Below are 14756 nucleotides of genomic sequence, written 5' to 3'. Positions count from 1 at the left end.
TGTAACACAAATGAAGGTGTTGCAGATGGCTGCTTCAACAATGACTTGAAATAGAAATAGGTTCTCAATTTAATGTGTAGTGTAGGACCCTCCGGCTAATTATGTGCTCTAAAATGTATAAATTCCTGCATTGTAACAGCTGTACTGTAAAAGTTCGTGTTGATAATAAATAAAAATGCATGTGTAAAATCTAATAATGCATATGCGGACCCTCCACTCATTTCTGCAGCATGAACTCTCTGCTCAGATCCCCATTACTCCCCAAGGAAAATCAACACGTTCCCCTACAAATAGCCCGTGCCAATAAAACAGACAACACAGAAAACTGACAACATTTTATTATAAACCAAATCTCTTATAACAGACAGATATAAGTTCAAACCTTTCTTAAGACATACCCCCCAAAAAAAATGCCGTATGATGCAAAGAATAGTTTGCATTGACAAATGTTCCTCTTGTAACGCTCTACATCAGCGTCCTGATTGAAACCAGACTGGGTGCGTCTCCTTACGATGACCGCCCGCTGCCACATTATTGCGCTTTGCTTTGACATTGAAAGCTGCAGAGACGCAGCATTTCCCTTTAACAGAATCTGCCTTTTTTTTTTTAAATACACCCATTGTACACTTACTTTAATATTGCGTAAAGGAGGTGGGCACTTCTGACTTGAAACCCTTGTTTTACACAATGAGTGCTGAGGCTGATCTAAAGACATGTCTGCAATCTCGTTAACCTGCATATTACAGGTCTCTGCCCCCACAAGCACCTGTTCAGGTGTGTAACCTAACGGATGTTAACCAAACATCCGCAGCAAGACAGATCCCATGATCCCGAGATGGGGGTTAACACAGCTTTTGATTTAAACAAAAAGTCTCTGATTTAAATATAAGATTCCACATGATAAATGCCGCGTGGATTGGGGGGGGGGGGGGGGGGGCGGGGGGTGTTCAGTCTTGCGCTACCAAGGAAAAGAGCATCAAAATAACAAAGGGGATAGAGTAGGAGTGGGCAACTGCAGTCCTCAAAAGCCACCAACAGGTCAGGCCTTCAGGATATTCCAGCTTCAGCACAGGTGGCTCAAATCAAAGACTGAAGCAGGGATATCCTGAAAACCTGAGCTTTTGGTAGCTATTGAGGACTGGAGTTGCCCAACGCTTGGGTTAGAGACATTCAATGGGAAAGAGTTTGCTAGCCAGTTGTGCCAGGGTCGTTGGCTACTTATCCATATAGGGAACATATGCGCAAACGTGGCAATAAATAAGAATTGCACACGACCACAGTGCAGTGAAAGAGTTAATGCAGACACAAAGGGGAACACCCAACAGTGTTGAACAGTTTATTTTAAAATATAAAGTAAATAACGTTTAATGCCGTGGATTAAAACCAGGTTACCTAGTGTTAAAAAACAAGATGTCACCCAGCGAGACAGATTGGACGCGCCTGGCCTGTTCCCAGCGCAAAGGGATTGGGAAAGCATTGCTAAGATTCAGACTTAGAGTACAGATATCAATGAGACAAAATCGGCAGTTAAATGACTTTTTACTGGTCCTAAAACTGTCTTAACTCTTTCACTGCTGTTGGGATGAGCAATACATTGCACTGTGGGTGCAATTTACTTTATATAATTTATAAAAAATAAAAAAACAGCGCTGAGCCATTTTACAACTAGGTTCTCTCTACACGGCTAGGACGCTGATCCCATAAACCCCAAATCATGGATCACCTCTAAAGACCAACACCTTGTATGACGACCTCAAACATCCTATGCGAGGCGCGGGGAGGATTTATTCCCACAAAGGGAGTCAAGGATGTCGCAATTAGCGCCAAACAGCGAGATATCCTTAGCACGAATAGGGAAGCAGAGCTAATCAAGATTGGCTAATCATGGCCATTATTAGGCGCTTATACAAAATCTGCCCAAATATTTATTGCAGCGGCTCTAATTAATGCTACTTATTTGAGCTAATTTCGCAAAGGTTTTCCGTCTCTCGGTAGCTGGCGAAACCCCTTACAGCGGTGCGCGGGCTCCCGCCACCCAGTCACGGCGTTCCTCTCAGCGCATCACTAGATTAAACTCTCCATTTATAGCAAAGAGAGGTTTAACAGGACTAGCCCCAGAGCTCTCTCCCCGAGTGGCGTAGGGGAGTTTAACGCATAAATCAAATTGTACAATAAAACTGTACAAGAAAGAACGGCAAAAATAACACATTAGTCTTTTATGGGCTTTTAATATAACGGGGACCTTACCTATCATATATCCAGCAAAATAAAAAATATTGTGACCATGTACTCGGTGTTCATATAAAGGTACTTTCAAGCTCTATCGAGAAGGCTTTGTACAGAACGGTGCCTTTACCAACTTAACTCCGATTCTCGTATCACTTTCCCAGGATAAATGGTCCTTTTATGTCTATTTCACAGTAAAAACGATACAAAAAGTTTTCCACTTCAGCTCTCAAAGAAACGGGGGTTTGAGGAGCTGCAGCCCGTGCGTAGACGCCGCGTCTTGGTCTTCCCGCAATTGGTAAAAAGTCAAAGTGAAAAGCAAAAAGGGAACGGAAACACAAACAGCCCCAGGAGGGCGGCGGGCTCAGCCCACCGTGACAAATCTGCTGCCTTTGACGAGAGGCTGGGACAATCTCTGCTCCTTCAGGATCTTGAAGCGTTCGTTCAACGTGATTCCGGTCTAAATAGATTTAAAAAAAACAGTTTCACACGTGGGAAGATGTCAGGGAACGTACACAAATGAGAAGCACCCCGTGGGATAAATTGGGGTTACCATAAGTCCGTATTCAAAAGAGACACCAGAAGTTGACCGTGAATCGTTCATACAGGCGCGGTCGGCGTTCCTGGACGTTTTTAGTTATTTAAAAAGTTCCTCCCGGACGGCGATCTTCAATCAAAAAGCCCGGGAAAATACAGCTATATGGGAACCCCAACTAAATCACACTACACAAACAAGGAGATACAACATCCTACAGGTATCAAAATATGCAAACATCACAATCCCAATTCAAATAATAGGATCGAACGTGGCATAAGGTTATTTATCTGTAATACGGGGCAGCCTGGGGGACAGGGAAACGTCGGCAGAATAAGTGGCCATATTTACCTGTTTTGCCACGCTGTTTATGTCAAACTCGAGAGGAACTCCTTTGGGGATTTTGGGTTCTGAGCCCTCCTTGTTCGTTAGGAAGGGGAGTGGGGGACGAGGCAGTCTGGGTCCCAAAGAGCTATGGACAAGAAGCAGTAAAAGTGAGGAGGAGGAAGGCTCTCTCCAAAGGAAACAAAAACGGGAGTTTGTACTGCCCACGTTACACATGCCAAAAGAAAGTCACAACGGCATTCGTCATGACTTCCTATTGGGCCACGTGACGTAGGGGACGTGAGGGACCTGTCTCCCTCCTGCCTTTTGCATCTAAACTCCTTGAACGTCTTGTATTCTCTCGCTTGCTCCATTTTCTCAACACCTATTTTCTCCTAGACCCTCTACAATCTGGCTTCCGCACTGCTCACTCCACGGAAACAGCCCTCACTAAAATAACTGACGACCTCCACGCTGCCAAAGACAGAGGTCATTACACTCTGCTCATATTACTCGACCTCTCTGCAGCATTTGACACCGTGGACCACCCTCTTCTCCTTCACATTCTCCATACTCTTGGTATTCGGAACAAAGCTCTATCCTGGATCTCATCCTACCTCTCCCATCGTACTTTCAGTGTCTCTTCTGCTAACACCTCCTCCTCCTCTATTGATCTCTCTGTGGGGGTACCCCAGGGCTCTGTCCTGGGACCTCTTCTCTTTTCTCTGTACACACTCTCTCTAGGTGACCTAATAACATCTTTTGGGTTTAATTATCACCTCTATGCTGACGACACACAAATATACTTTTCAACACCTGACCTTACACCTGCTGTACAAACCAAAGTTTCTGAATGTCTCTCTGCTATATCATCCTGGATGGCCCTCCGACGCCTTAAACTCAACATGGCTAAAACAGAGCTCCTCATACTTCCTCCCAAACCTGGCCCTACTACCTCCTTCCACATTACTGTTGGAACTACGATCATTCACCCAGTAGCCCAAGCACGCTGCCTAGGGGTCACACTCGACTCCTCTCTCACATTCGCCCCTCACATTCAAAACATTTCTAAAACCTGTCGCTTTTTCCTCCGCAATATAACAAAGATACGCCCTTTCCTCTGTTGCTCGACTGCTAAAACTCTGACTCAGGCCCTCATTCTCTCCCGTCTTGATTACTGTAACCTCCTGCTGTCCGGCCTTCCTGCCTCTCACCCGTCTCCCCTACAATCTATCCTAAACGCTGCTACCAGAATCACTCTACTCTTTCCGAGATCTGTCTCAGCATCTCCCCTCATGAAATCCCTCTCCTGGCTTCCAATCAAATCCCGCATCTCACACTCCATTCTTCTCCTCACTTTTAAAGCTTTACACTCTTCTTCCCCTCCTTACATCTCAGCCCTAATTTCTCGCTATGCACCATCCCGACTCTTGCGTTCTTCTCAAGGATGTCTTCTTTCTACCCCCTTTGTATCTAAAGCCCTCTCCCGCCTTAAACCTTTTTCACTGACTGCCCCACACCTCTGGAATACCCTTCCCCTCAGTACCCGACTAACACACACTCTATCCACCTTTAAGACCCACCTTAAGACCCACTTGCTTAAAGAAGCATATGAATAGCACTGTGGATATTCTGAACACATGATACATAAAGCTTGGCCCCCTGCAGACACACTTACCAGAACTCCCTCCTACTGTCTCTGTACGTTCTCCCTACCTACCAATTAGACTGTAAGCTCCTCGGGGCAGGGACTCCTCTTCCTTAATGTCTAAAGCACTTATTCCCATGATCTGTTATTTATTTGATTACCACGTGTATTACTGCTGTGAAGCGCTATGTACATTAATGGCGCTATATAAATAAAGACATACAATATAATTAATCAGAACAATGGCGACACCTTCCCTTCTCGGGTTGCATCTCAGGAGTTGGGGGTCCCTGGAACCACAATTAACAGTTCTGCTCTGGGGACCCTCTGTCCTGGGATAGGGGGGGGGGTGACCCAGTTCCTTTAAGAGCCCCCTCTTTGCAGGGGTCAATTCCAGTTGTGTGTTCTAAAACCAATCACAAGATGTGCTACCATATAAAACAAAGCGAGAACCCGCTCCTGTACCTGGGCAATGTTATGGCAGAAGGATTATCGATGGAGACGGTCAGGTTTCCGACGCTGGTCATAGACGTCCTCCACCTAAAAACACGAAAGGGAACAAACAAGTCGCCTGTCCAGGTTATACAAGGTCATGAAAAACCGGACACGGACACACGTCATTTCAATTACAACAGGACTTTCATTTAGATAGATATATATTTCCAATTTTAGAAGAAACCAAATCCAAGTTCAGCATTAAATACAGGCCTAGTGATGGTGCATGCAGTGAATGACTGGGTCAACAGATTGGTCAGCCTGTTTTTAAAGGTAGGGGTTGGGGCCTCTAAGACCATACTATGCCAAGATTTCCAGAGAGCAGGAGCAGCACAGCTAACGGCTCAGACCCCCACGGAAGTCAGGTTCTGGGAACTGTTACAGACCTTCCTTTGCAGAACAAGGTGAGAGTTTGGGAGTATAGGTAACCAGGAGATAGATATCCATCTATCTATATATGACCCAGATTGTGTAGGACTTTGACTGTCAATAAGACAACCTTGAAATGTATTCACCAGCTCACAGGAAACCAGAGCAGGTGTCCTGTGACAGGAACGAGTTTGGTTAGTTCACAACCTGGCAGCAGCACTGGCAGATAGTCGTGAGAACGCTCTCCCAACTGAAGTGGCCTCCGATGGCAGAAAGTGTTCTATGCAGCAGGGTACTTACGGGTGATTTCTGTTGAGCTCTGGAAAGTCTAGATGTTGCTCCCTTTCCAGCTCCCTTTCCAACAAGGTCTGAACCTGTAGGGACATCACAAATCAAGGAGTCTGACGAGAGCACAAAACGGGTGCCAGTGCGTTTACAAAATATCAACTGCGTCGAAAACAGCAATATGAGCACAAAATAAACAACCCCCCCTTCCCCCGTATGTGTGCGTGTGTAAAAGATATACTAATATTTTGTAAAATCACTGTTGATTCAGGTGTTGTAGATGGTGCACGCAGGAGACAGCCATCTCTGATTTGTCATGTAATTTAAGACACTAAAGGATGATTAAACTTCATATGTGCGTCCATGCAATAGTGCCTCAATCAGCACTACTGCAGTTTAATACATAACCCACTATAAGTAGCAGGGAGGCTGCATGGCGCAGAGATTGAATACCAAGTCTGCAGGTCCCAGTTCTTGTAGAACAGCCCAAAGTCACCCTCTCCCTCTGTGTCAGAGTACAAGAGGCGCCAAAGACAAAAATTTTTTTTTTTTTTTTAAATCGGGCCATTTCAGATTCAGAGCGGTTAGCAATACATCTCAATGCGCTTCAGATTCGGATATATCCGAGTGTTGTAAATGACATAATACATTAAAGATGGCTGCCACCTAGGCGTATCGCCGGGTCACTTTTTGGGCGGGCTGTTTCCTGAAAGATGTAACCTCCTGCAAGGATCTCATTACACAAAGTTCCCCCAAGTTCTTGTTTTCTCCACATTTACAGTAACATGCCATGGTCTGTACGGAGGGGTCCGTGCTAAACAAATGCTCAGTTAGGGGTCTCCGCGCTCACTCACGCCGTTTACCTTCAGGCCCCGCCTGAGAAGGAATGTGGCTTGTCGGGTTTCTCTCTGCTGGTTCATTCTGAATCCACTTCTAGAAGCATTTGCTTGGACATAGTTACTGTAACAAACAAAATAACGTACATTCAGTAACACGGGGACTTGTGTGTGTGTGTCAGGAAACACTAATGTTTCTCTGAAGTCAGACGAACGTCTCTTAACCCCTTCCCCGCCAGCGTGGTTGGCCTCTCAGCTTTGAAAGCTGAAAAGATACACACGGCCTGGCAAGGCATTACAGGCTTCTAACGTCGTGAAAGGAGTTTGACTTTCCAGTTAAAGAATCTCACCTCCTAAAGTAATATCTCTGCAGGGGCGGTACAGATTTTCTCCCAAAATCTGGAAGCCTGGGAAGGTTCATCCTCTTCCTGAATCCTGCTTGCTGGCGCGGCGAGTTCTTATAAAGATGGACAAAACGGACATTAAATGCACAGAACACTCGGCTTTGACACATGGCAATGTTATTTTGTCTGTTTATGTGGGAAGTGACACATCCAAGCAGGCTATTCATGGAGCTCCTTATACGTACATTATTAGTCAGGAAGATTAAAAGCCACCTCAGAGCTGGCAGAAATGGATGCTAAGAAATGACAACGGACAGAGATACAGATTTTGATGCATCACATCAGCAAATCTCCAGATTGTTGGACATGAGCAGACACAGAAACATAACTGTTCATCACAAAAGGTAAACAAGGCCTGTAAGAGGCAGCATGGCAGCTCACCATACACTATACCGAACCTGCTTCCATAACAAACCAGCTCGGGGGGGGAGGGGGAAACACAGCTTGGCGTCCCAATCGGGTGCTAGGGTTGGTTACACAAGTATGTTTTAAGATTTGGGTTTACGAGAGTATGGAACACTGGAACAAAGAGAAAAGCCCAGAACTCACAGTAAAAAACGGGTTTTAAGGAGTTAAACTGCAATCATTACTCACTCTGGAGACAAATGTAGTTATCATTAGTAAAGACACAATGAACTTTGTTGGTGAATTGGGAAGTTCAGCTATTTCAATACTTTTTGTACAGAATAAAAGTCACTTGGGAATTGCTGGTTTTATGTTATTTCAGGAATCCACCCGGGGGATTTTTCCTTTTAATGTTGGTTGCGTCTCAGGCTTTACTGAAAGAAACTTCTTGTAACTGTGGGAAAAACATGAAGTGGTGTGTTTCTGTCTCCACAGCATTGCAACGTGTATTATTCTTCCGTCTACAGCAGGGATGGACAACTTCAAAGGCTACCACCAGGCCAGGTCTTCAGGAGATCCCAGATTCAGCACAGGTGGCTCGGTAGTAGACTGCACCAACACCTGTGCTGAAGCAGGGATATCCTAAAAACCCTTCCTGTTGGTGGCTCTTGAGGACTGGAGTTGGCCATGTTTGGTCTGCAGAGAACAGCAGAGGCTTTCAGCAAGTATTAAAGTGCTGCCATCTTACCCACTCACTGAGGGGAGGGCGGTTCAAGGGGCTGATACCCTTCCAAGACGCTCCCATCTTCCACGCTGCGAGGCCTGTTTTAACCCCATATGGACGTCTCTTCATTCCCATTGTTCTGATGTTCCCTCCAGCACCTTTAACGAACAGAACGAAAATATATTCCAACTTCTGCAGGCTTAGGAGGACAAACGGCTTTAAAAATCATAATTCATTGTCCACTTCAGTTGTGGGCTCATTTTGCCTCCATACATGTAACATGCAGCCAGCGATAAACATGTGCCCCGGGTATCACAAAGAAGATTTACACAAAATGAGATATCGGAAACAGACAGACAGAACAAATAAACCCAGATCCGGAGCGGCAGAACCGGGACATTTTATCGGAGGATTGCTCTGCCTGGATCATGGAATACTGCAATATCAGACTTTTTCGGGGGGACAGAGTCCCAACAAGACATTCTATATAGTACAAGTAGAAATGTACGTGCAAACGAGAATATACACAATGAAAAAACATTTTTTTTAAACGACTGGAAAGTGCTATAAATGTCAGGAACAATATCAACATACTAAGGCACTAGCTTGCACACCTGGGAGAAGTTATCACATACTCCATACTGATCATGAAACGAGTAGGAACGGGCCTGGAATATCAACTAGGGGACTGGTCTAAATGCCTGGCCCACAATATTTCTTTATTAAAGATGAATTAATTTATTGTAGTTTACACGATTTCTGCTTTGCTTGGGGTCTGGGTTTCTTTTCCCTGCTGCCATGTGCCAGTGTTTCTGCCACTAACTCAGACTATGAGGCTGTTTAGCCCGGTTTATTGAATTCCTCCTGAATAGGATGCATTAGGAGTAGGAATCAGACTTCAGATTGGGACAAAACTCTTACCATGCCTCTTCTAAACAGAGGAGCAACCATCAGCAGCACCTTCTACTGGCAGAAAGCTAAAAGTGCGACCAAGCCAAAGCAAGTCCTTACAGAGTAGCATTTAGGGGCGGGAAATCAGAGAGTATGAAATGCAGTATTGTGACCACTGTACTTGTCCAAGGCCCAAGGACACATGCCCTCCAACTTAATATCGGTTAAGTGCGCAGAACCATCACTTAAGACAAGGGCTCTCAACTCCAGTCCTCAAGAGCTAGCAGCAGGTCTTCAGCACAGGTGGCTCAGTCTTCGACTGCACCACTTATGCTGAAGCAGGGATATCCTGAAAACCTGACCTGGTGGGTGAAAATGTCTTGAGAACCTCTGACTTAGGAAGCGTCGAAGGAAGAACGCGCTAGCTTCCGCGCTCCTCTGGAGTCACGCTGCAAATACAAACTTGTTTGTATTGCGAAGCGCCGCTCTCCCTGTAGTGCATGTGCACGCGCTAGTACTATGCACTGGCGTCCTAGTGTTTGTTCCAGCGCGAGCTACGTAGCTAGCCCCATAGCCTGCACTATGGACACGGCCGTAAGATGACAAGAACACAAGAACACAAGAACACAAGAACACTTTGTTCTTGATATTTAACATGAGCTCTTTAATACACACTTAAGAAACTAAGCAGCCCAATCAGTATTCACACAGTTGTACTACACCCTGACAACCAAGTTCCACAAGCAGAAGGTTACAGCAGAGCAACCACCACAGAGCACTGTGTGGGACGTCACGGCTGTGAGATCAGTTGCAGGACATACAAAGCGATGACGCTGAGCACGTACAAACACAGAGGTTCTGCTTATGAAATACCTGGATGCCGCTGAAATCCCCACCCACCCCAGCCGCTCCGGAATTGCTGGAATGGATTGCTCTGCGATCTCCCATTGAACAGCTCTTTATTTTGCTCCTGCTTGTTCAATTTGATGATGTCATCTGCAAAGAGAACAAGACTCATTACAACACTCAGCAGGAAAGTGCACGGGTAATAAAATGCACATCAAACACAGGGTCACACCCACACAAGCTGCAATGCATAGCAAGGCACTGCACTATAAGGGTTAATCAGCCATCATTTCCCACCCAAACAGAAGCCAGAGCGGACTAAACATTTGGCACAAAATGAAACAAGCTGAAACGTCGTGAAATATGAGAAACATTGAACAAGCGCAATCCCCGGGAATTTGTCAGGGACACAGATTGCCGGAACACAGATTGCCGGAACACATCTCTTTATAGCTTCTCCCCCCCCCCATATCTCAATTGCTCCAACCTCCTTATATTCCCCATACTGTACCTCCCCATCATCTCTTTATAGCCCCCGCATATCTCCATATACTCTATCCCCCCCCGCCACACACACAATTGCTCACACCTTCTTATACTCCTCATACCTCTGTTACCCCCCAATACTTAAGGCCGCGTTTATAGTGCCGGCGACGTCACCCATCGCCATTGGTGAAAGTTGCACTTAGGTTTGGAGCGACGTCGCTGGTGACAAGGCCAGTGATGTCACGAAGGGGGCGAGCAGAGTGCAGTTGGCGCTCTGTGATTGGTGTAGAGACGGCCACGTGGCGACTGTCTCTCCCAAAATCAAATTTCAATGGCTTCAAACATTTTTGCAGCTCGGTCGCGCTTACTATAAGCGTAGCCTATACTCTGTCCGTTCCCAATTGCCCACACCTTCTTATACTTCCCATACCTCCTTATGCACCCCCCCCCCCCAATTTCCCACACCCTTATACTCCATCAGACCTCCTTATGCAACTGCCCACACCTTATGCATCCCCCCATTGCTCACATCTCCTTATGCACCCCCCTCCAATTGCACCCCCCCCCTCCAATTTCCCCCGACCCTGTATACACCCCCCTCCAATTTCCCCCGGCCCTGTATACACCCCCTCCTCCCTTCCCCCGGCCCTGAATACACCCCCTACTCCCTTCACCCGGCCCTGTATACACCCCCTCCTCCCTTCCCCCGGCCCTGTACACACCCCCTCCTCCCTTCCCCCTGCCCTGTATACACCCCCTCCTCCCGGCCCTGTATACACCCCCTCCTCCCTTCCCCGGCCCTGTATACACCCCCTCCTCCCTTTCCCCGGCCCTGTATACACCCCCTCCACCCTTTCCCCGGCCCTGTATACACCCCCTCCACCCTTTCCCCGGCCCTGTATACACCCCCTCCACCCTTTCCCCGGCCCTGTATACACCCCCTCCACCCGGCCCTGTATACACCCCCTCCTCCCGGCCCTGTATACACCCCCTCCTCCCGGCCCTGTATACACCCCCTCCTCCCGGCCCTGTATACACCCCCTCCTCCCGGCCCTGTATACACCCCCTCCTCCCGGCCCTGTATACACCCCCTCCTCCCGGCCCTGTATACACCCCCTCCTCCCGGCCCTGTATACACCCCCTCCTCCCGGCCCTGTATACACCCCCTCCTCCCGGCCCTGTATACACCCCCTCCTCCCGGCCCTGTATACACCCCCTCCTCCCGGCCCTGTATACACCCCCTCCTCCCGGCCCTGTATACACCCCCTCCTCCCGGCCCTGTATACACCCCCTCCTCCCGGCCCTGTATACACCCCCTCCTCCCGGCCCTGTATACACCCCCTCCTCCCGGCCCTGTATACACCCCCTCCTCCCGGCCCTGTATACACCCCCTCCTCCCGGTCCTGTATACACCCCCTCCTCCCTTCCCCCGGCCCTGTATACACCCCCTCCTCCCGGCCTTGTATACACCCCCTCCTCCCTTTCCCCGGCCCTGTATACACCCCCTCTTCCTTTCCCCGGCCCTGTATACACCCCCTCCTCCCTTCCCCCGGCCCTGTATACACCCCCTCCTCCCGGCCCTGTATACACCCCCTCCTCCCGGCCCTGTATACACCCCCTCCTCCCTTCCCCCGGCCCTGTATACACCCCCTCCTCCCTTCCCCCGGCCCTCTATACACCCCCTCCTCCCTTCCCCTGGCCCTCTATACACCCCCTCCTCCCGGCCCTGTATACACCCCCTCCTCCCGGCCCTGTATACACCCCCTCCTCCCTTCCCCCGGCCCTGTATACACCATCTCCACCCGTCCCTGTATACACCCCCTCCTCCCTTCCCCGTATACACCCCCTCCTCCCTTCCACCGGCCCTGTATACACCCCCTCCTCCCTTCCCCCGGCCCTGTATACACCCCCTCCTCCCTTCCCCCGGCCCTCTATACACCCCCTCCTCCCTTCCCCCTGCCCTCTATGTACCCCCTCCTCCCTTCCCCCGGCCCTGTATACACCCCCTCCTCCCTTCCGCCGGCCCTGTATACACCCCCTCCTCCCTTCCCCCAGCCGTGTATACACCCCCCTCCCCCGGCCCTGTCTACACCCCCTCCCTGTATACACCCCCTCCTCCCTTCCCCCGGCCCTGTATACACCCCCTCCTCCCGGCCTTGTATACACCCCCTCCTCCCTTTCCCCGGCCCTGTATACACCCCCTCTTCCTTTCCCCGGCCCTGTATACACCCCCTCCTCCCTTCCCCCGGCCCTGTATACACCCCCTCCTCCCGGCCCTGTATACACCCCCTCCTCCCGGCCCTGTATACACCCCCTCCTCCCTTCCCCCGGCCCTGTATACACCCCCTCCTCCCTTCCCCCGGCCCTCTATACACCCCCTCCTCCCTTCCCCCGGCCCTCTATACACCCCCTCCTCCCGGCCCTGTATACACCCCCTCCTCCCGGCCCTGTATACACCCCCTCCTCCCTTCCCCCGGCCCTGTATACACCATCTCCACCCGTCCCTGTATACACCCCCTCCTCCCTTCCCCGTATACACCCCCTCCTCCCTTCCACCGGCCCTGTATACACCCCCTCCTCCCTTCCCCCGGCCCTGTATACACCCCCTCCTCCCTTCCCCCGGCCCTCTATACACCCCCTCCTCCCTTCCCCCTGCCCTCTATGTACCCCCTCCTCCCTTCCCCCGGCCCTGTATACACCCCCTCCTCCCTTCCGCCGGCCCTGTATACACCCCCTCCTCCCTTCCCCCAGCCGTGTATACACCCCCCCTCCCCCGGCCCTGTCTACACCCCCCTCCCTGTATACACCCCCTCCTCCCTTCCCCCGGCCCTATATACACCCCCTCCTCCCTTCCCCCCGGCCCTGTATACACCCCCTCCCCCGGCCCTGTATACACCCGCTCCTCCCTTCCCCCGGCCCTGTATACACCCCCTCCTCCCTTCCCTGTATACACCCCCTCCTCCCTTCCCCCGGCCCTGTATACACCCCCTCCTCCCTTCCCCCGGCCCTGTATACACCCCTCCCCCCGGCCCTGTATACACCCCTCCCCCCGGCCCTGTATACACCCCCCTCCCCCGGCCCTGTATACACCCCCTCCTCCCTTACCTGTATACACCCCCTCCCCCCTTCCCTGTATACACCCCCTCCCCCCTTCCCTGTATACACCCCCTCCCCCCGGCCCTGTATACACCCCCTCCCCCCGGCCCTGTATACACCCCCTCCCCCCCGGCCCTGTATACACCCCCTCCCCCCGGCCCTGTATACACCCCCCTCCTCCCTGCCCTGTATACACCCCCTCCTCCCTTCCCCCGGCCCTGTATACACCCCCTCCCCCCGGCCCTGTATACACCCCCTCCTCCCTTCCCCCGGCCCTGTATACACCCCCTCCTCCCTTCCCCCGGCCCTGTATACACCCCCTCCTCCCTTCCCCCGGCCCTGTATACACCCCCCTCCTCCCTTCCCCCGGCCTCTCACCCAGGGACATGTCGATCTTATCCATGTGCTCGGAGGTGCTGGTTCTGTGCGGCACCATCGCGGCCTCCGCCTGTCCCCCGGACCTCCTCCCAGGTCCCTCACCGTACCGCTCTTCGCTGCCCGGTCCCGGTCACTCCGCAGCTACCGCGCTCGCCTCACACTCCCCGCCGGCCCGTAACTAGGCCCAGTTCCGCTGTCCGGCGCCCCGTCTACGTCACAATGCGTCGTGCGTCGGGAGGTGGAAGGACGCGGCGGACATCTTTGAGGAGGCAAGCAGGTGTGCGTCAGCGCTGGGCCTTCCAGGGGGCGGGTCCGGGCCGGCCATGTGTCTCTGTGCTGTGCGGCCGGCAGGGGGCGGGTCCGATAGGCCGCCCCTGTGTCTGCTGTGCGGCCGGCAGGGGGCGGGTCCGAGAGGCCGCCCCTGTGTCTCTGCTGTGCGGCCGGCAGGGGGCGGGTCCGAGAGGCCGCCCCTGTATCTCTGCTGTGCGGCCGGCAGGGGGCGGGTCCGATAGGCCGCCCCTGTGTCTGCTGTGCGGCCGGCAGGGGGCGGGTCCGATAGGCCGCCCCTGTGTCTGCTGTGCGGCCGGCAGGGGGCGGGTCCGATAGGCCGCCCCTGTGTCTGCTGTGCGGCCGGCAGGGGGCGGGTCCGAGAGGCCGCCCCTGTGTCTCTGCTGTGCGGCCGGCAGGGGGCGGGTCCGAGAGGCCGCCCCTGTGTCTCTGCTGTGGGTCCGAGAGGCCGCCCCTGTGTCTCTGCTGTGCGGCCGGCAGGGGGCGGGTCCGCGAGGCCGCCCCTGTGTCTCTGCTGTGCGGCCGGCAGGGGGCGGGTCCGGGAAGCCGCCCCTGTGTCTCTGCTGTGCGGCCGGCAGGG

At 51.7% G+C, this 14756-nt stretch overlaps 1 protein-coding gene across 2 annotated transcripts; it reads right to left on the bottom strand.

Annotated features, from left to right (window-relative positions):
* Nucleotides 1–322: 322 nt before the first annotated feature.
* On the bottom strand, nt 323–14245 carry FYTTD1 (forty-two-three domain containing 1). 2 transcript variants are annotated; one of them, XM_075570931.1, is made up of 9 exons: nt 13889–14245; nt 9956–10078; nt 8216–8349; nt 7069–7175; nt 6737–6842; nt 5898–5971; nt 5199–5273; nt 3113–3233; nt 323–2686 (listed from the first exon to the last, which is right to left on the bottom strand). In XM_075570931.1, the coding sequence occupies exons 1-9, from the start codon at nt 13944–13946 to the stop codon at nt 2591–2593; spliced, it is 894 nt and encodes a 297-aa protein (XP_075427046.1). In that variant the 5' UTR covers nt 13947–14245; the 3' UTR covers nt 323–2590. The 2 variants fall into 2 exon arrangements, with proteins under 2 accessions (XP_075427046.1, XP_075427047.1); XM_075570932.1 differs by having other exon boundaries at nt 6746–6842; nt 13889–14240.
* Between the last annotated feature and the right edge of the window lie 511 nt (nt 14246–14756).

The sequence above is a fragment of the Ascaphus truei genome, chromosome 14 (assembly GCF_040206685.1).
Source record: "Ascaphus truei isolate aAscTru1 chromosome 14, aAscTru1.hap1, whole genome shotgun sequence".
Classification (NCBI taxonomy): domain Eukaryota; kingdom Metazoa; phylum Chordata; class Amphibia; order Anura; family Ascaphidae; genus Ascaphus; species Ascaphus truei.
This window is presented reverse-complemented; position numbering and strand designations above follow the sequence as displayed.